Raw genomic sequence first — 21,004 nt, 5'->3', positions numbered from 1 at the left:
CTGGTATTGATGGAGTTCTCTCCTCCGCCGCTTTCTGCTGACATCAGATCTCTGCCATGTTGATATCGTATGCGAATGTCAGCCTTTCGTTCCCTTTGCCGGGCAACCAAAGCAACGGGTGAGTCCTGTCCGGCCCTCGGCAGGACCCCTACCGAGAAGCAGTTTCCGCGGGCTCCCAGCCCCGGCCCAGGGAAGTTCCGGGAGCCGGAACTCGGCCTCTCCGAACTCGGTGTAAGCTCGGCCTCTCCGAACTCCTGTAAGCTCCAAGAAGCAGTCCCCGCGGGCTCAGTTCCGGGAGCCGGAGTTCGGCTGCTTAGTGCTTGTTGTATGCTCTGATAGGAGCAGGGTTCATGAAGCAGCCTCCGCGGGGCGGTTCCGGGAGCCGGAACTCGGGCGCCCCGCGCTCGGCGTTCGCTCCGATAGGCTCAGGTTCTTAGAAGCACCCAGGCGCAGAACCCTAGCAATCTGTTTGCAAGCCACAGGCGAATTGTAGCCTGGAATTACCTGATCTATGGCTGAATGAGTTGCGGTCAGTCGAAAACAGGGGACGTGACGTCAGTTTACCAAGATGGTGGCTGCTGGCCTCCTCTGTGGACTGACCGGTGTGTAGAACCGAGCAGGACCGCTTCCTTACCCCGTCTGGAACCCAGAATTCAGCCCTGAGTACGGTGCTTGCGCGGCTGGCAGAAACTGCAGCGCTGTAACCCTGCGTCTCTATCCCAGCGCACACTGCAGACTTTCGCCGCGGGGCGATTTGCTGAATAAGCAGTTACCCTCCGTGCGACAAACCTCTCGCGTTTGAGTCCCCGTAGCCGATCCTCGTGCGATGGAAATCCTTCCTCCAGGTTCCGGAGCACCCCACTATTGCTGGAAATTCCTAACAAGATATCCTTTAGCCGTCCTGACTTGTCATACTCCCACACAGTGAAGCAGCACACGGGGGTAATGCACTCCCCTCGCCGCCATCTTCCTTTTTTATTTTTTTATTTTGAGGCAGAGTCTCACTAAATTGCTGAGACTGGCCTTGAACTTGCGGTCCTCCTGCCTTAGCCTCCTGTGGGCCACTGCTCGGGGATCCGGCACTCCTCGTGTGGAAGCGCTGTCTAATATGGTACAGGTTAAAATGCTGTAGAGGATGCAAGAAAGTGGCACAAACATTTTCCACCCAAATCACACAAGCCTGTCTCTGGGGAGGTTCATACACTCACTGTCCACTGTCTCTCCTTCCTCAGCAAGTGGGGAGGTCCAGCGACATCTCTGGAAGGAGCCTACATCTCAGGAATATTTAAAACTTCAAAACAGAAAAATAGCCCGGCCCTCAGCCCACAGAGACCGGCTCTGCCTGTGCCGGGCCCTGGCACCACTCTGCCCTGGAAGGGCTGGAAATGGTGACAGTCTGTCTCTCCCTATCTCACTCCCACTGCCCCTTGCCACCTGCATGAAGCCTTGGCAGATGCAAAAGTGACAAGGAAGAAAATGAAGTTATAAATGCATCCAGGGAGAACCCAGTCTGCCTTCCCCAGCCTGGGCAGGACCCAGTGGAGCTCTGGGGAGGAAAGTCCAGAATCAGCGCCCAGTGTTGTCATGCCCTTCGCTGCCACCAGGGGGAGTGTGGTCTGAGGGAAGGGCATTCGCTGTGGGGGCCACAAGCACCTGGGTTCAAATCCCAGTTCTACCACTAACCAGCTGTGCGTCCTTGGGCAGGTGTCTCCATTCCCTCTGCCTTTGCAATTTCCCCTTTGTAGAGGAGGGTGATGGGACCAGCAGAGTGGCTCCAGTCAAGGTGTAGTGACATAGTTTGTGTAAAGTACTTTGCAAACTGTGAAGTGCCTTGGGACTGTCACCACCACAGCCACACAGAGGCCACCCCCATGTGTCCTTTCCTCTGGGGCTTTTCACCCTGGAAAGGCTGAGACTCTTCCACTGTTTCTCTTCGGGACCGTGTTGGTCCTGGGATGGGACTTCCTGGCTCACCTTGTTCTTAAACAGGGTTCCAGAAGAGAAAGAAACATCAGAACTCTATCTCATTGGAGGGACGCTAGAGGAGTGGCAGGAAGAGGGTGGCTGGGGCCAAGGAGCTGGTCGCAGGAACTCCATGGCTGGGTCAGCTGCTGGCTGCTCCTTGATTGAGGACTTGTGGAGAAGTAGGAGGTGAGCTCGGCCGCGTCCAGAGGAGTCTAGAAACACTCAGGTGTGGGTGGGGGTGAAGGTGGCTGGAGGGTGAGTAAGGGTGTCTGGCCAGAGGCAGGGAGACAGGAGGGGGCCCGGTGACTGGGTGGGGCTGGAAAGTAGGTTGCAGGTGTATGGTGACGAGTGTGGAATGTTAGGTTAAGGAATAAACCTTTGCTCCTGAAGAAGGACAAGGTCTTCCTGAATGCAATCATCAGCACTGTAAGCTTAGTGTTTGGAAGTCGTCTGGTGGAATGTGGAGGATGGGTTAGAACAGGGGAGGGGGTCGCAGGAGAGTGGGGAGGCGGTGCAGGTGTCCTGCAGGAATGAGGAAGGGGCTCTGAGTTAAGGGGCGGGGCCAGGAGGAGACAGAAGAGTGTGAGAGACAGAGTTGTCACACAGGTTTAGGAGAGGAACACTGTTCCTGAGGCCAAGGAGACTGGTGGCTCAGCAGGGACTGGGCAGGAGGGCAGTTTTTCCACGGGGTGAAGAGCTCCGCCAAGCTTGAGGGGGCCCCTGGGGGTGGTCATGAAGAGCTCAGGAGGAACCCTGGGCTGCAGCAGAGATCTGGGGGTCACCAGCCAGGATTCAAGCCCTTCCTGTTGTGGGAGGGAAACCTGAAATTTGACAGGGAAAGTGACACGTCAAGGTCACACAGATGGTCATCAGTAGAACAGGACTGGAACCTAGCCACGGCACTAGCTCAGTACTCAACTCGGCGTTCAAACCCAAGGCTTAGGGACTAAGGTTGATGACAGAGTCCTCAAACCAGCTCTCTGAGACAGTCAGGGTCATGGCTAGGGATCTGGATTCTGGGGCCAGACTGTGTGGGTTCAGATCCTGGCCTGCCTCTTACCAGCTGTATAACCTTAAGCAAATGTCTTAGCCTCTCTGTGCCTCAGCTTCCTCATCTGTAAATTGGGGATCATAATAGGTTGTTGGCAATATTGACTGCGTCGCAAATAAAGTACTTAGAACTGTGCCTGACATGTAGTGAATGTCAGTCACACCACATCTGTTTTATAGTCAAGTAAACTGAAGTTTTGAAAAATAAAGTCATTGCCTAATGCCCCCCGGCACCCCCCCCCCACCCAGCTAGTTGTTGGCAGAGCTCAGAACTAAGACACTGGAAAGACTGAATTGGTTTGCTTAGGCTAAACTGCCTCCCTTGCTGGCTATTTCTAGCAGATGATTGATGTTTTTAACTTAAGAGACTGGAGTCCCCCGCAGAGGACACTTAGTAGCAGACAAGCCATCTAGGCTCCTGGTCTGGGCCCAGCTCAGACCTCTTTGCTGGAGTGACCCCTGCCTGCCTGGCCAGAGACAAGGCCACTCCATTGTGAGGCCCAAGGCATGGTCTTTCCCCTGCCTGTAGGCCATGACTGTGCTTCACCTAGCATGCGTACACATGTGCATGAACACACACACACACACACACACACACAGGGCATGCATTTAACTGGGGGGGTGTGGCTCACGGGTGGGAGAACCTGAGACAGGACCCCAGCACAGTGGGAGTGAGATCCGGAGAGGAAGCTGGGTGGAGGGCGTGTGTCCGGGTGTGATGGGAGGGACTCAAGCCAAGCACAAACTGACAATGCTCTGAATAAACAGCCCTGATGGAAACAAGGCGCTGCTCCGGGCCTCCTGAGGGGGAGCAGAGGCAAGTTAGGGTGCCCTACCCTGGTCCGCTCCACCCTGATGCCAGGCACAATGCCCCTGGCCTCTCTGGCCATGCAGCGTGCACGGACCCTGGCGAGGGCCAGGCTGGCCAGAAGCAGCTGCGGAGCTCTGCCTGCTTCCTGCCTTCCCCTCCCCAGGCTGTGGCCCATCAGGGGAGGAAGTGACTCATCTTCCTAGAGGAAGCAGATGGCGTGCTTCCCAGCTGCCGTCCGTCACAAGCTGCCCGAGCCTCATAAATGAATCCCAGGTAGTGGCGGGGCCGTGAATTTTTAGAGATCACCCGCTGGCTTCACAGAGCAGCCACACCGTCATGGACAAATACCTACTGCCACCTACCAGGCATGGAGAGGCACCGGTCTGAGTATCAGCCCCATCCTTCAGATGAGAAAAATGAGGCAGAAAGAGTCAAGTAGCACATGGATCTGGAATCTCAGTTTGGAAAGATGACCAAGTTCTGGAGATGGACGAAAGTGAGGGTCCCACAACACTGTGAATGTACTTAGTATCACTGAATAGTATACTTAAAAATGGGTGCAATGGTAATTTTCTGTTGTGTGTATCTTACGACACTAAAATAAATACTACAAACTGAGGAGTAACACCAAGTAGCGGAGCTGGAGCTCACACCAAGCAGTCCTGCCCAAGCACCCCATTCATAACACCCTCCTATTGTCTCCCTTGCAAGTGGAGATAGAGAAGATAGTGACCTGGATGTGGCTGGACAGGAGGGCAGGTGCCACTCAATGTCAGGCTGAGGAAGATGGATTATGTGGGGGAGAGGGAACTATGGCAGGATTTTTTAAGAATATATATATATTTATTTATGGTATTGGGGATTGAACACAGTATCTATCACTCTATTGTTGTGCTACATCCCCAGCCCTTTATTCCATTATTATTATTATTATTATTATTATTACTATTATTTTAAACTTGAGACAGTGTCTTGCTAAGTTGCTGAGGATTTTGCTAGATTGCTGAGGCTGGCCTTGAACTTGTGATCCTCCTTCCTCAGCCTCTTGAGTCACTGGGATTTCAGGCAGTGTCACCACGCCCATCTGTGGCAGGGTTTCAGGCAGGAGGGCCCTGGTGGGATCTGCAGGTTAGAAGCTCTCTCTAGCCAACAGGAAGTTGGAGTAGACGGTAAGACTGGAGGTGGGGAGGACCTGAGCCCAGGCAAGAGATGCTGGGGGCAGAGATCGGGACAGAGGCAGTGGAATGGAAAGAGACAGGCAGGCGTGCAGGGAGAGGGAGGAACAGGCGATGGCTGCTCTCACTGGGCTCCTTCTGGAAGCCCCCATGGACAGAGGTGCTCCCAGAGGTCCCCTCCTCCCTGACTGGAGTCTTGGAGGAAAAGTCAAGGCACAGAACTCCACTCCGCCTCCAGGGGGCAGTGTTGCAAAGTCTTCTGAGAGCCTGGTTCTTGCTCCCAACGGTCCACAGCCTGAACTGATGCTTGCTCCCATCCAATCCCTACCCCAGCTGTATCTTCCCTCCCAGCCTGTCGTACCACCCTCCATCAATGGACTTTCTCCAAGGACACAATTATTAATAACTGTAACCCCAAGCCTGACACTTTACAATAACAATGATACATGCATTAGCTCATGTGGTCCTTCCAAAAGAGGGACAGAAAAGATCCATTTCCAATCCCCTCCCCTCAGGAAACTGAGGACCAGGCAGAGGACAGGACTTGAGTAATACCAGGATATGGGGGGCAGGGCTGAAGCCAGGGCTGGGGGCCCAGCTCAGCCCAGGCCCAGTTGGAGCCCTGTGAGAGGCACAGCTTGGCAGCATCTGCAGAGCTATGGCTGTTATCAGAGACCACAGCCTCCATTTTGCCCTTGAGCTCCCTCCCACCTCAGGAAGCCCTTCCCAGTGATTTTTATTCCCATGGGTTGTCACTCAGGTGGAACTGACCTGACAAACACCTGCTATGATGTACTTCCCCCTCACTCTCTGCTTCCAGAATTACAAGAGTCATCACCCTCACTCTCATTGCCATATTGACAATGGCTTACATCTGCTCAGGTGTCAGAATTTAGCAAGCATTGACTGATCCATCCATCAGTTCATCTGAGCCTTGACAGCTCTGGGGAGGCATTGCACAGACAAGGGCATGGAGGACCAGAGAGGGAGAGGGACTGGCCCCAAGTAGCCCAGCAAGGCCTCAGACTCTAGAGGTTAGTCTCCCTGAAGAGATAAACTGTGCACTTACCAAGTACACAGGGAGAAGATAGGGCAAGATGATGGCAGGTGCAGTCCTATCAGGAGGTTTCTTGTCTTCCTATTTGACAGAGGATGCTGAGCCTCAGAGAGCTTCTTATTGGATCAGGATGGAGCTGTCTGGTGCCTAAGATCATGTTTTCCTGGGACACAGGGCTACCACCTCCAGGGAAGGCTGTAGAATGTGGAGCATTGTCTGCAGGCCTTGGGGCCCAGGAGAAGGTCACTGCTGGCATGAAAGAGCCCAGGAGTGGAGGACAGCTTCCCGAAGGTGTGGGATCCTGGGCAGGGTTAAGCTGCTACAAAGGCTGGCCAGGCTGGCCAAGGTGGGTGGCGCTGTTCAACCTGGACCCCTCCTGGACCCCCACCTGGCCTGCTGCCCGTGCTTCTCACCTGGTTGGGAAACGAGCTGTGTGGGGATGAAGGAGCTAGGCCAGTGAAGCGGGGAAGCCCTGCAGGCTCGGCAGGTAGGGCTGGGGCTGATTTCTCATCCATCAGCCAAGGAAACTGAAACGTGGGGAGAGGGAGACGGCAACCACCCCATGGTCACTATACTGTCCAGGCCTCAGAGGGCAAATCTGGAAAAGGGACCAGTCGAATTAAATGAGCGCCACATACTTCCTGCTCTGACCTCTGGGAACCGCCCGTCCAGCCTTTTGCAGTCCTTGGCTGGCACCCCAGCCCCTGCTGTGTGCAGACTCGATGCAGAGCCCTGGGCAAGTCACCTCCAAGTGGCAGTGTCCTTGTGGGTGAACCAAGTCTGACACTGCCTTCCTTGGGCAAAGCCAATGAGCCAGGCAGGGGTGTCTACAGTTGGGGGTCTGAACCCAAGGTGGCATCTGAAGCAGGGGAAGGTCACGTCCCTGACCGAGGCCCTCAATTGTCCACCCAGCCCAGGGCTCATTTATAGATATCCGCTCCGTGGCTAGCAGGCCAGAGGGAAGTGGGGTCAAAGGTGCCGACGCGGCATTTTAGAGCCTTTCTCAGGAAGAAGCCTCTGGTTATTCTTCCTCTTTTCCCCCTACCCTTCATCTTCTGGGCAATCTCACAGTGACCCTCAGGACCATCCTGGAGGTAGGTAATGTGACGTCATGGTGTCCATTTAACAGATGGGAAGACTGAGACGCAGGGAGAGGTTTGTCCAAAGTCCCACAGCAGGGTTGTGGCAGAGCTGGCAACAGAATTGAGCTCTCTAATCTGGATCCAGAATCCTTCCCTTGTACCCCAAAGCAGGTGGTTCTCTTAGATGAAGAGTCTCCTATTTTGCCTGGTTTACAAAACTCACGTCTCTAAGTGGGTTGACTAAGAGGGGAAGGGCTTGGGATTTGCCAACTGTCCAGGATTTGACAACAACAACAGGCTTAGTGTGAGACCCAGGGCTGTGCCAGCATCACGGAGCCCTGGGAGCTGCAGAGTTTTACAAGCCATGCCAGGCTCTGCTAGCAGCACTGGACTCTCAAAAACGCATCAGGTTTTGCTAACTGTGGGAATCCACAGATGGCGTTGGGATCCACACACATCATGGGGCCCCATAACAAGCACAGGGTGCAGCAAATGCCACATGTTGGCAAGTGGCCAAGCCAGGGTGCCAACCAGTGTGGTCAGACTTTAAGCCAGGGTCATCCACAGTGGGACCTCTCTGTGGGACTAACCCAGGATGGGTTAACCTAAATGCCAGGATCCTTGTTCCAGTTCCACAGCTCTGAGTTCAGGAATATTCTGGTCCCAGACTATTCCATGTATACATTTTTTTTTTCAGTTTCTAGGGCCAAGATGGGGCAGTGATGCTTCCAGAAGTCTAAAAGGACCTCCCCCTCTCAAATGTGCACCTGCAATTTGAAATCTGGAAAGTTCCACCTCCACTAATCTCTATGAAGACCCACAGTGCAGACTTTAGACTGAAGGATTTAGAAAGAACTATGGAAAGAACTAATTTAGTTTTCTCAAGCAGGCTCCGTGTCTGCTAACTATTAACCTCTCTCAATGGGCATGCATTCATGTTTCTGGTTTCTCAAAGACGCGTTCATTTAAACAAACATTAGGCATTCACTGAATGCCTACTAAGTGCAGGCAGATCTGTGATTATTTCAAGCATTATATTCTCTACTTCCTACAAACGTACTCATGCAGCCACTGGGACCCAGTGGGGCTGCAGGATGCTTCTCTATCATTGCCCTGAGTGCTGGGCTCTGAACCTGTATCCCCGCCAATGCAAAGACCCTATTTCTAGAGTGGGATCTTGGATTTGGGGGAACTCAAGGGTCTTCCTCTGAGAAGACAACTGGGAAGAGGAAGAAGCCTGGTTCTAATGTCAGAGATCCAAAACATGGCCCACAGCCAGTAGCTGGGTGATCTCTGGCAAATTTCTGAGACCAGCATCCCTTCTGTAAAAAGGGGGCATACCTGCCCTGGGAGGCCACGGCCAGCCAGGGGAGCCTGGTGTAGAAGTGCAGAGCAAACTGGAAAAGCAGATAGATTTATTTTCAGTCTCCCTTTTCCTGAGTCCTGCCTCTGCCACTCCCTGCTGCTCCCTCTGCGCTTAGGGGCCCAGACTTGGCCTCTGTATAGCTTCCTGAACTTTCCCAACGTCCTACAAGCGATGGTTATTTTGCCTTCTTTAGAGATGAGGGAGCTGATACTCAGGGAGGTGCAGGTACCTGTCTGAGGCCACTTGGCTGAGACCAGACCTGCCCATCTGGCAGCAAGGCCTCCATCCTCTGTGCTCAGCCCAGAAATCTCTGGGAATCTCACAGTGGCCCTTCTGCTCCCCAACCCCCTGCATCTAGGTGGCTGTGACGGACCTACAGGTGGGCTGTCACTGTGCTTTCCAGGGGCCACCTAGGCTGGAGACCTGGGGGTTATTGTATGAAAGAGGACAAGAGCCCAGAAAGGATGGCATTTCAGTGGGGGGGCGGGGGACACAGTTATGTGGGCTCATAACAGTTCTGCAAGGGGGACAGGGCTTAGTAGGAGACGGGGCTCAGAGGAGAGTGGGAGCTCGGTGAGGAGATGGAGGAATTGATGGTGCAAGGCGCTGGGCTGAGGGAGGCCCACCCACACACCCGCACTCCCACCTCTCCACCTAGCAGAGCAGGGGAGGTATCCAAGGGAAAGGCAGTTGCTGGAGGCTGGGGAGGAGGGCAGGCCAAACCAGGGGGAGGCGGGGTTACAGCCTCCCCCCCCCCACCCCGCAGGGGCTGGACCCAAACAAACCCAGCCTCCTCCTCCACTCTGCCTCCCCCACCCTTGCTGTCCCAGCCAGAGATTGGAGGAAAACCAAAGGAGAGAGAAATAGGGCAGGGGTGGGGGTCAGGACAGACAGAGAAGGAGCGAAGGACCAGGAAACACAGGCACTTGGAGAGGGGTGAGTTTGAGTTTGAGCCGAGCCTGCCTGGAAAGGTGGCTGCTGTCTGTCCAGTGTGGCCCAAGAAGCATTGCCCAGTGCATGCGGTCCCTAACATCGACTTGTCCCTGCTGTGGCTCGCCAGTTGCTGTCCTCGGAATCCCCAGGGCAGGTTCGATTCCTTCCTCCTGCTAAACTCCAAGTCCTGAGGTTGAATTAGAGTCTGGAACTCACTGCACCCCAGCAGTCATGGGACCTAGGATAGGTAAGTCCAGGCGAGGTGAAGAAGGCGTGGGAAGTGGGGGCTGGGCATGCTGGGGAAGAGGGGCGCACAGGTCTCTGCACAGAGTGAGGTGGCGCTAGAGCCCCGTGAAGGTGCAGGGTGCTCCGAATGAATGAAGCGATGGCCCAGGGAGCTGGAAGGGACACCAGCTGGAGGAAACCCAAACAGACCGCTTGACCAGACAGAGACCCCGAGGGCGGGGAGGAGGCTGGAAGGGTAGGGTCTAGAAGCCTCCAGAAGCCCAATCTGGAGCAGGACAAGGTATACTAGGGGCAAGGGAGATGTTTCTGGAGCTGAGCGCCTGACCCAGCCTACCTCAAGCAGCAAGGAAGGACGGAAAAGAAACAAAGGGTCTTTAGCCTCTAGCCTTTAGATCCCCAGCTGGTCTCCCTGCAGAACTCACCTCTGGCCTCCTTCCCAGCTGCCTTTGCCCTGGTGTGTTAGGCTCACACCCACTCAGGCAAGGGTGGACTTGTTCCCAGGAGCTCCACAGTGAGGGCTGCAGGGGAGTTCCAGGAGACAGACCCAGCCAAGGGGCAGCCCAGGGACTCCAGGTGGGCGCAGCCACAGCGTGGGGACCATGGCATGGCAGGAAGAGTGGCGTGGACGCTTCCTCACGGAGAAAAGAGAATGAGGTCACATGGAGGGGGTGGCTTGTGAGGGTGGCTGGGCCACTGACTCACCAACTTCGCTGTCAGATTTGGCTCGGTATGGATGGGAGGGTTGGGGACCCGGAAGGTGGGAACTACCAGACACTGATTGTCCTGCACCTGCTCCCAGCCTCCAGCCCAACCCCGTGATTGTTTTTCTGGCCTCTGAAAGGCTCAGCTCTGGAATATTCTCTAGGTGCCCCCTGACTTGCCACACATGTAGCGGGAGGCTGATCCCACATCCGCCCACTGGGCTTCCAGAGCCACCTCTAGCTATATTTTCTGAGCCCCACCTGAGCTGTGGCCAGGGTCGCCGTGCCCTCTGAAAGATGAGGGAGAATACAGGGCCTGGAGCCTGGAAAGAATCCTGGGCCCAGCTGACCAGACAGAGAAGGGCCTGCTGTCCCCCGCCCTGGTCAGACAGAAGGAGGGAGGGTCAGATGTGTCCCCACCACCAGCTGGCCTTGTGCCCTTAGGCAACATGCCGAGCTTCCCTGTCTGTGCAGAGAAGGGCTGAAGAACATACTCTTCCTGCGCTGTTCCCACGGTGTGAGCCAGAGAACCCCCTTTCCCACCTCTACACCCTTGCTCGGGAAGGGCCCTGGTCACATCCCATTCTGGTGAAATTTGCCTTGTTTCCCATTCTTCCAAGCACCAACTCCTCCAGGAAGCCTCCCAGGTTGACTCTCTCAGGGGAGGTAGCATTCGCCAGTCAACATCCATATGCTCCATGACCCTCTCTGTGAGGTTCTTCCTTCCTGGCTCCCAGCATTGCTGCTGGTACTCTCTGCAGCCCATCTGTGTTGAAATGTGAGCTGTCCCAGGGCAGAGAGTGGAACGAGGGAAAGAACCAGCAGCGCTATGTTCAAATCCCAGCTCTGCATTATATGTGGGTTTCTGTTGTTGTTTATTTTGTTTCTTTTTTGATATTAGGGATTGAACCCAGGAGCACATTACCACATAGCTGCATCCCCAGTCTCTTTTATTTTTCATTTTGAGACAGTCTCACCAAGTTGCTTAGGGCCTCGATAAGTTGCTGAGGCTGGCCTTGGACTCACGATCCTCCTGCCTCAGCCTCCTGAGTTGCAGGGATTACAGGTGTGTGCCACCACATCTGGCTAATGATTGGAGAATGAACAGGACTGAGGGGGGTTATTCACTCCTAGGCTGCACTGAGCCTTGCCTATTGGATCTTAGGCAGCTGAGAGCCAGATGTGAGCTGGCCTAGACTCATCAAAGGGTAACAGGCATTCAGTGCCCAGTCTCTTTCTGTGACTTGGTTTTGCCATGGGTGCATGGACGGGGAATGGAAGGTGGTGGCCAAATGGTCACTTGGTTCCTTTTTTTTTGCTATAAACTTGGTCTCTGGAGGGAGCAGTGGCAGAGGCCTCTCCACAGTTGCAGGGCTAGGTCTTCCCATCAGTGTTGGGGACTTGGCTATCTCCCCGGTGCTGGCCTGGGCCTCAGCTGCTGCCCCTCACACACTGCAGCCTAGCACCTAAGTGCTAATGCCTGATATGATGGAGAGCAATGCCCACCTCAGCACAGCAGGAGCTCCCTGGGAGCTGGGTCCTGCTTCATCCATTCCCGGGGTCCCTGAGCCCAGCTTAGGGCTGGGCAGAGATAGCGTGGTGGGAAAGTGCAGTTCATAAACTGTCCTCCGCCTCTCCATGACCCATCCCTCCCTCCAGGCTTCTTTGAAGACCTGAAGCCTGCACTGAGCCAGGCTCCTTGATGATGAAGGAGACCCAGGATGAAATCAGACAGGGATCTGTCCCCCCAGGGGCTCCCAGGGGGGACCAGAGAGTCAGATACACTTCCCATGGATAACAAAACCAAGGTTTGAAACAGGGAGGAAGTTGGCCAGCCCAGAGGAAGGCCCAATCCATGACAGCGTGGGTTGGGGGTTGGGGAGAACTCCAGGAGAGTGGGCGTCAATGGGGGCTTGACAGGATGCATGTTCCAGGGGTCAGAGGCATTGATAGACCTGTTTGTGGGGTGCAGTTGGAGTAGCGGAGGTCCCTGGCGATATCTCAAAACATTAAGCTGAAGCTGATAGGGCCCCATCATATACCAAGTTAGATATATGGATTTTGTCATTCTATAGCAATCGGGAACTATAGAAAGTAGGCGAGGAAGGCAGTGGCCATGCTTCAGTGGCACAGGGAATTTGTGTCTTGGGGACACTCATAAGCCCACTATTGTGGACAGCACTTTTATGAGTACAGAGCACTCTCATGTCCATCTTACAAATGGAGAAGCCAAGGCCAGGAAGAGCCCATTTACCTGTCCCAAGTCAGGCAGCTAGTCAGTGGCAGAACCAGAGCTCATACTGGAGCCTCCCACTGGAGCCAGGGCCCTCTCTGGCCCTCTCCTTGCCTTCTTTCTTGATGAGTCTAGATCTTAATCTCCCATGTGTCCAGGTTGTGCCTGGTGGACACAGGCCTGAGGGGCCAAGATCTTCAGATCTTGGAGTCAGCAGTGTTCAAATAGGTATCTGGATGACCTTGTGCCTTACCCAGGATGGAACCTCCTGACATGAAGTGAGGTTGAGAAATATGGCCCTTAAGGAGACACAGACACAGGAGCCTGGATCACAGGGAGGGAGAGACAGAATGGCCTTGGGTCATTAGCTGCCTGTCTCTGAGCCTCATATCGTGTTCTCTCTCTCTCTCTCTCTCTCTCTCTCTCTCTCTCTCTCTCTCTCTCTCTCTCCTGCCTCAGTGTAACTTACACAGTCAAGGAACTGAACTCAGAATCCACCCCTCAGGAAGCCTTAGGACACCCCGGGCTTATAGGTATTGCACCATACGAGCCTTATCTCTTTGTTTGAGGCCTAAGGAAATTGGCCTGGGTTCTCTGAGGGGTCAGGACTCACCCTCCCCCACAGGCCCTGCTCCCTATTTTTAAGGTCATCATGGGTCTAGATGGGGTAGCTGGAGACAGAACTGGGAACAGAAAGTCCCAACACAGGGTCTGTGACCCAGCTCGGAAACCACCAGAAAGTGTCTGGCCAGACAGATCTCCCTAAAGAAGCAACAACTGGACCTCAAGCATGTCGCTGTCCTCCCAAATGACCACCCAAGGGTCCTGCCAGAAGGAATTCCCCCAGAACGACAGCCAAGCCCAGCGCCTGCTCAGGGACCCCCCTTCCTGCCTTTGACTATTTCCCCTCCACAGTGCCGGGCCGGGTCAAACTGGAAACTGGAGCCCTGAGGCCCCGCTGCCCATGCCTACCCTGTGAGCACTTGGGCAGCCCCTGCCTCTAGCCCAGGCTCCGGCCTTCTCGTCTCCCTCATGTTTAGCTCAGCTCAACAATGAGCTCTTCAGCTGGGCCAGGCCTTGAAAGATAAGTGGTTTGCTGGAGAGGAAGGACATTCCAGGCTAAGGGTACGGCATGTGCAGAGGCTTAGAAGTGGGGAGGAACATGATGGATTTGGGGAATGGTGAGGATCTATTGGGACCAGAAGATAATGTTCTCTCAGGGCAGGGAGAGGAGTCACGTGTAGTTCCCAGTAGCCTCGATCTTGAGACCAGGGAGTCTGGACGCCACATTGCAGGTGAGCAGGGAAAAGGCAAGGGAGCCAGCCATCGTTGAGGGTCTGAGGACAGCTGTGTGCCAGGCCTGGGACATTTTCCCTGTGTCCTAACCAATCCTCAGTGAGACATGCATGCTCTCAAGAGAAGAAAATGGGACTTAGAGAAGATTAAATAAGCTGCCCAGGGTCAAAAATCTACAATATGGCAGAATAAATATTTGGATCCAAAGTCTTCTGACCCAGAGAGTTTCAACAGAGATCTAACATAATCCATCAGGACAGGTGGAGAGGACAGTCCCAGCCCTGGGGGAGCTTACCACCGAATCAAGCAGATAAGAGAAAGACATAAATAGCAAGAGAAGGACCAACTGCAGCCGTGGTAAGTGGCCTGGGAGAAGTGTGCTATGGAGGGAGGAGACAGCTGACCTGGGCCACAGAACTAGGCAGAGGATGGCAGATGAGGGACCCCGGGCAACTTAGGAGGTAGGGCTCAAGGCAAGGGTTAGCCACAAGAAAACTGGCCTTGCCACTCTACAACTCTGGAGAGAGGTGTCTGCCACCATCCTGAGGGGTGGATTGCCCGCCATTTGCTGCTGGGAATATTCATGCTTCTGAGTGCAGGCTGTGGGCACGTTAGTGCTAGAGGCTGGTGGCTTTTAGTGACAGTGTCCCCCTCCTCTGCACCTGGAACATGAGTGCAGGGTGGGTACCTCCTTCCATTCCATTCTCCATCACTGGAGCCATGGCAAGGGTTTCTCCCTCTCACTGGGCAAGTTTGGCCACTGTGGCTTCTGTTACCTTTATCCACCCATGCCTCCTAGACCCCCAGAGCTCTGTCTCCAGCCCACGTCCTCTCTCCTGGAGTCACGGCCTCCTGGGCATCTCCCAGGAGGGAGGCCAAACACACCATGTCCAAAGCCAAGCACACCACCATCCTATGAACCTGGCTTTCACCAACGGTTGGCCCAGACAGAAAGCTGTGCCTCTCTCCAGCCTCACATCACTGCCCGGTCCCTCTCCTCCTCAGCTCCGGCCCCCGCTCTACCTCAGTGTTCCACCTTGCCACTCTTCGTCCCCTGAGCAATCTTTACCCTTTCATACTTCTGCCCTTTTCTCTGATGTTTTTCCCTCCAGGAAGTCTTACAAACCCTTCCTGTCCAGGCCAGGGCTCTCTCGCGTACCTAGAGTCACGGCACTGAGCACCGGCACTGGTGCCTTTGGATGTCCCCATCCCTCAGCTCACACACCAGGAGCTCCCCAAGGCTAGGGACTGGACTTTCTGTCTCTGGGGCTCCAGGGCCTGTCAGTGTGTGTAGAAGGAATTTTCACTTCACTTTGAGGACCAGCTAAGTGCCAGCTCTGTCCCTAATGTGGTGACCCTGGGCAGGTTATGGGTCTCTTTGGCCCATTTCCTCCCCCTTCAAAATGGTTAGCTTGGTCCTAGATTCCTGTCCAGGAATGTCCCCAGTGACACTGGGACATCGGACAGGGAAGCCCGGAGGTGAGGAGAGCAGGGGAAGCCAGTGGCGATCGCCCCCAGCCAGGCTCCCGCAGGGTGAATTGTTACCGTGGACCAGCTGAGGGTCATCACATGGGAGTGTGGACTGTGTTGCCAGAACTGCTGATCTTTCAAGAAAAATACCCCTAATCTGGAGTTTTGTGTGAAATTTCCTGATTTTTAAATCTGGCAACTAAAAATGGCTCAGTGAGCCAGCATTGTGCAAGTTCCAGCCCCCACCAGCAGACCGAAGGCCAAATGTGTCTTCAGTCAGGACAACTGCAGAAATGATGGTCCCCATGCACCGCTGCACGGCCCGGCTGGACTGTCCTGGTGTTGTTTTCTGCCTCCAAGGGTTCCTGAGCCGGCGTGGGAGGGGCAGTGTGGGGAGAGGCCTTTCTCTGTGTACAGGAAAATTAGGAAAAAACAAAGAAGTCCTGGAATGCAGTTGGTGAGGACTGGGAAGGGACCGGGGTGGAGTCAGGGTGGGGACACAGATGGCGGGGGAAGGGACAAGGAGCCAGCCTGCAGAAGGAGGCTTTCCAGAGGGGGCTGTGCTGTGTCCAGGACCAGGAGGAGGTGAGAGAGCAGAGCAGGGGTGAGTCTCCCCACAGGAAGGAAAATAAGCTATTCTGAGTTCTGGTGGTCAGGCCTGCAAACAAACGCTCTGGGTGAGTTTGGGGCAAAAACTGACCAGGCTGGTACTTGTGTGAGGCACCTTGGAGTTGACCTAGGGCGGCCCTCACGCAGCATGAGAGGTGAGCCTCATTATTCCCGTCTTACAGGATCGGAGAGGTCTATAGCTAGCCCAGGGCACACCGCTGCTGAGTGGTCCTAAGTCTCGCTGTCTGTGAGAGGAGACAGGCTGGAACATTCTGCACAGTGGCCTAAGTCTGCCCTCCAGAGGCTGACCCGGGGTTGTCCTCAGGACATGTGGACCCTCGGGCGCTTTCTTGGCATTTCTAGGAACCTGTTGCCATATTTCTCCTGAGTTTCCAATCCAGGCTGAGCTGTGAATCCGGGACTGCCAACATAGTACGGGCCTCTGGACTGGAGGCCACGTGTCTCTCTTGCCATTCTCTGCCTCGGGGCTTTCCTGACAGTGTTCCCTCAGGCTGTGGGAAGAGCACTGACACTCAGTGAGTTGACTGAGAAGCTAAATGATGGACTGGGGGATGACAGGCCATCCCCATGCAATGGCCTTTGACAGTTCACAAGAGGGCAGCTGGACCAGAGTAAGGAATGACCACCTAGGGATTACCTTTAGATCTGTTCTAAGGCCACACCTGCAGCCACCATCCTGCCATTGGGGACCCAGGAGTCAGACAGATCTGCCTTCCAGTCCAGGCTTTGCCATTTATACCTGCCCTGGGACCCTGGACAAGCCGCTTCCTCCCTGAACCTGTTTGCTCAACTGTGTCATGGAGTCCTAGCAGCACCCTCAGTAGACTGGCAGGAGGATGGGCCCGTGTGCCCAGCCCTCCTTGGACATGGTGATGCTGGGCCTACAGCAGTCCCTGCTTCTGCTGAGCTCAAGATGCTTGGACAAACTCCACCACCTGGTCTACGGTTCAGAGACCGCACTCTGTAGGGGTGAAGGGCAGCTGAAGAGTGCTGTCCCAGCTCGGCTTCCATGATGCCCTCCCCCTCCCCCAGCCTCTGCAGTTGAACTCTCGCCTGCTTCTCCAGTTCTCCATGTAGCAGTGCTTGTTGCTGCCACAAAGCAAGTCTGGAAGCTGGGGGAGGGGGAGCGTTGTGGCAGAAGGACAGACAGCCGACAGAAGGACTGGCCGCCTGATAGGGAAAGGAGCAACATTTAGTGAACACCAACATTCATCCTGTCGTTGCTGGCTCTCCAGGTCTGACCAGCACAACCTGTCCACGCGGCAAAGTGTATTGCTGACAGCACTACGGGCTCCACCACGGCGGTGAGGAAGGTGGGTGTTTATGAAGAAAGACAAATTGTGTTCTGAAGCCTTTCAGTGCAGGATAGAAGGTGGGGGTGATCAGGACGGGATGAGCGTTGGAAACTACAGCAAGGAGAAGATTTGCGGAAGGGACTCAAAGGCCAGCAGTTTACGGAGGGGTTCTCTTGATGAGTTGGTTGGGGACTTTCATGAAGTCCCCATAGTGAACAGTCCATCTGTGTGCTTGGGCCAGGAAGGCTGGGAAGAGAAACACGGGATGGCACCATCACGGCAGTGTGGAGAGGAAGGTGTGGTTTCAGGGGACGCAGGTGCCCAGGTCAACCGCCAGGTAGACCCTTTAGTCTCTCAGTGACTGCTGTGTGCCCGGGAGGAGGGCTCATAGTCATTGCATTGCAGATGAGAAATCCAAGGGGCTGCTGACCTAAGGCCACATGGTGGGGCTGCAGAGGGAGCACGGAGAGGAGGGGTCCAGGTCCTCAGACCTGTCAGTGACTGGGGCTTGGGCAAGAGAGAGAGAGCCAGTCCAGAGATGGACGATGGTGATGTTGGGATAGAAGAGTTCCCTTGGAGGAGGACACCGTGAGCATCACTGGGTATGTGGAAGGGGACGGCTCCCATTGGACCATGTTACCTTAGGGGTGCTTGAAGATTTGTGAGGAACGGGGAAGGAAACAAGGCTCACCGTGTGCCAGGCAGGGAGCCAGGTGCCCTACCTACATCATCCCCTTGGTGCAGGGAAGGAATGATTTCTTGTCCTCCTCTACCACTAGATCCATGGCTGAGACAACGACAACAAAAAATAGATTAACCCAAGATGGATAAGAAGAAACGAGGCTGGGGGCAGTGAAGCTAGTTTACGTGTTTTCTCATACAACAGCTATTTCCTTAGCTACTTAAGCAAGTCCCTCTATAGAGGGATGCAAATCGTTTTCCTAAAGTTGTTTCTAACAGTAAATAAAAGCAACTCATTTTCACATTAAAAAAAGAGATAGATTAAGAGAAAAGCATGTTTATTTAATAAACGTTACTGGGGATTGAACCCAGGAGCACTTTACCAGTGAGCTACATCCTTGGGCGTTTCGATTTCTTATTTTGAGACAGGGTCTCACTCAGATGCTGAGGCTGGCCTCAAACTTGTAATCCTCATGCCTCAGCCTCCTGAGTTGCTGGGATTATAGGTGTGCACCGTCATGCCCAGCTTATTTAATATAAATTGTACATGACGTGGGAGCCTTCAATAATGATGATCCAAAGAAACGGGGAAACCTGTATATTTTTAATGCAAAGTTTGATGAAGAGCTCTATAATTGTGGAGAAGTATGATCGGACAAAGGCTGTATGAGATAATAGTAATGAACTGAGGGGAATTTAGTAAACTTGTTTGTTTTAAGTCTTCTCTGTATCTTCAAAGATGAGGATGTGCCTTCTCTCTATATATAGGGAAGGTAGCTTTCAAATGAGGGTTTTATAACATACTTCAGAGGGGAAGGGTCAGTGACCTTCCTAGGTCTTATGTCTGCTGGAAGGGAGAAGGACAGGGTTTGGTGAGGCCCTTCTACTTCTGCTTTCTCAAATGCCAACATGCCATATTTGGGGGTAGCACATCCTAAACCCTCTTTGTAGATACAATCATCCTCTCCTTACAGGTGAGGTAACAGGCTGAGAAAGACAAGAGGTGTGTCAGGCTCACACAGAGCCCAGGGTGCTGGAGCGGGGATTCCAACACAGTCTGAGGACAGAAAGCCTATATACTCAGTTCCTCATTTCCCTGGAATTTGCTTTTTGCCTGTGGAGGAAGTAGAAAGAGGCAAGGTCCTGAGCTTCTCATCAGAGATCAGGCAGAGCCAAGGGGCCCTGCCTTCAGGCTGGTCTCTGAAACATTGTCCGGTATCACTGGACTCAGCTGGAAGGAAACATACAGACTCCTGCTCACAGGGGTGGCCGCACAGGAGGCCCTGGCCAGCCAGCTGCCTAGTAAATGAGATTTCCAGCTGGTAGATGCTGGGGGCCATCGCTGCTCTTAGAGTCCAGGACCTGGCCAGTGCTCTCTTCCTCATCCACAGGCTAAGGCTGTGGATCCTGTCCTCGGTAGCAGCCATATTGCTAGAGGGTAGAGGAATCCCAGGAAGACTTTGAGTTTTGGCAGAGAAGGTGAGGTGGAAGCTTCAGGGTGGTCACCTGACCTCCACTGTGCCCCAGGGGCCACATGTGCTGAGCTGGCCTGTCCCTCCCCCATCCATTCCTGAATTTCCTTCGAAGCAGGGGCTTCAGGTCAATGTCTTTGGCCCTCCCAGCATTGGCCTGGCCTCGGGGCTGCCTACGAGGTGGGGCCAGGCAGAGAAGAGGACTGTGCTTCCTTCTCTCAGCAAACCTGTTCAAGGGACATCAAGGGATGTTAAGCTTGAGCCCCTGGACAAGGGTCCACCAGCAGAATGGGGTTCCTCTGAGCTTGGGTATCCTCATTAGAAGCACAGACAATAAAGTCTGAGAGGCACAGACCCCTGGAGAGGTTCATGGGCTGAAGCCTGTGGCATAGAATCCAGATGGTGGCAGATGACAGATCTCTGCTGGTGAGAGAAGCTGAGGCTCAGAAATGGTCCTCTCAGTCTCTGGGACATTGGCTTTGAACAGCCTTATCTCCTCTTGTCCTTCAGGCGCCCTCTGCAGAATCTCCCCACACTTCCCTTCCTGGGCCAACCCCCAGGCTCCTCCCAGCCAGGTCTTGGTTTTTCTTATTTCCTCCAAGTGTTTATGTCCCAAAACAGAGCTCTTCCCCAGACACATGCACTTCCATCTCCTCCCTCAAATTCCTCAAGCCGTTGGCACAGACAGTGCCCACCAGAGCTACACAAATGGCCAAGAGGCCCGTGAAAAGACGCTCACCATCAGTAGCCAAACCACACAGAAGACACCATGCCACTCCTACTAGATGGCTATCAGTGGAAGGACAGACAGTGACAAGTGTTAACAGAGGTATAGAAAAATTGGCACCATCATAGATTGCTGGCAGGAATGTAAAATGGGGCAGCCACTGTGGAAAACAGTTCTGTGGGTCCTCAAACAGTTCAATATAGAACTACCATACAACCCAGTGATTGCACTCCTAGTTATAGACCCAAGAGGACTGAACATGTATGTCACCAGAAACGTTGGTACATGAATCCTTATAATCTCTGAAACAACCCAGGTGTTCATCAACTGATTACTGAATAAACTGATTTATGCCCGCGACGGAGTACTATTCAGTCATAAAAAGGAATGAAGCACTGATACAAGTTATAACAGAGACCAACCTTGAAGACACTATGTTAAGAAGCCAGTCACAAAAGGCCACATGTTGTACAATTTCATTGTATTAAACATCAGAGCAGGCAAACCCATAGGGACAGAAAGTGGATTAGTGGTTGCTGGGTCTGTAGGTTGGGAGAAATGGGGAGCAGCTGCTAATGATATGGGGCTTCCTACTGGGGTAATAAAATGTTCTGCAATTAGATAGCATTGATGGTTGTGCAGCTTTGTGAATATAGTAAAAACCAGTGGAGTGTTAACTTCTGAAGAGTGGATTTTATGACATGGGAATTAAATCTCAATGTTTAAAAAGAGTCCTCGGGCTCCCAGGTACCTTGTGTGAGGGGCACAAAACCTGGTTCTGGGCCTCGGTAGCCCTCCCCAAGTTGGTCTTCCA

General features: G+C 53.8%; 2 protein-coding genes across 12 annotated transcripts in view; one reads left to right on the top strand and one right to left on the bottom strand.

Annotated features, from left to right (window-relative positions):
* Positions 1–10,765, bottom strand: part of LOC107135511 (olfactory receptor 2AT4-like) — a 34,968-nt gene extending 24,203 nt beyond the window's left edge. The window contains 1 exon segment of the mRNA XM_015477411.2: positions 10,108–10,765. The gene's annotated coding sequence lies outside the window, so the exon portion shown is untranslated.
* The window catches only part of Slco2b1 (solute carrier organic anion transporter family member 2B1), a 55,853-nt gene continuing 44,273 nt past the window's right edge, over positions 9,425–21,004 (top strand). For 5 of the 11 annotated variants that reach the window (XM_048788055.1, XM_048788060.1, XM_015477409.2 and 2 more), the window contains exon 1: positions 15,952–15,970. Coding sequence is in view for 2 of the 11 variants with exons in the window: in XM_048788056.1 (XP_048644013.1) it covers positions 9,524–9,593 (70 nt within the window). In the remaining 9 variants the exon portion in view is untranslated. Of the gene's footprint in view, positions 9,687–14,120; positions 14,273–15,909; positions 15,990–17,250; positions 17,329–21,004 lie in introns of those variants that run through there. The other 6 variants (XM_048788059.1, XM_015477408.2, XM_015477405.2 and 3 more) reach the window with 6 other exon arrangements.

Source organism: Marmota marmota, unplaced genomic scaffold, assembly GCF_001458135.2.
Source record: "Marmota marmota marmota unplaced genomic scaffold, marMar, whole genome shotgun sequence".
In the NCBI taxonomy this organism is placed as follows: Eukaryota; Metazoa; Chordata; class Mammalia; order Rodentia; family Sciuridae; genus Marmota; species Marmota marmota.
Note: the sequence above shows the minus strand (reverse complement) of the source record. Positions and strands in the feature narration are given on the sequence as shown.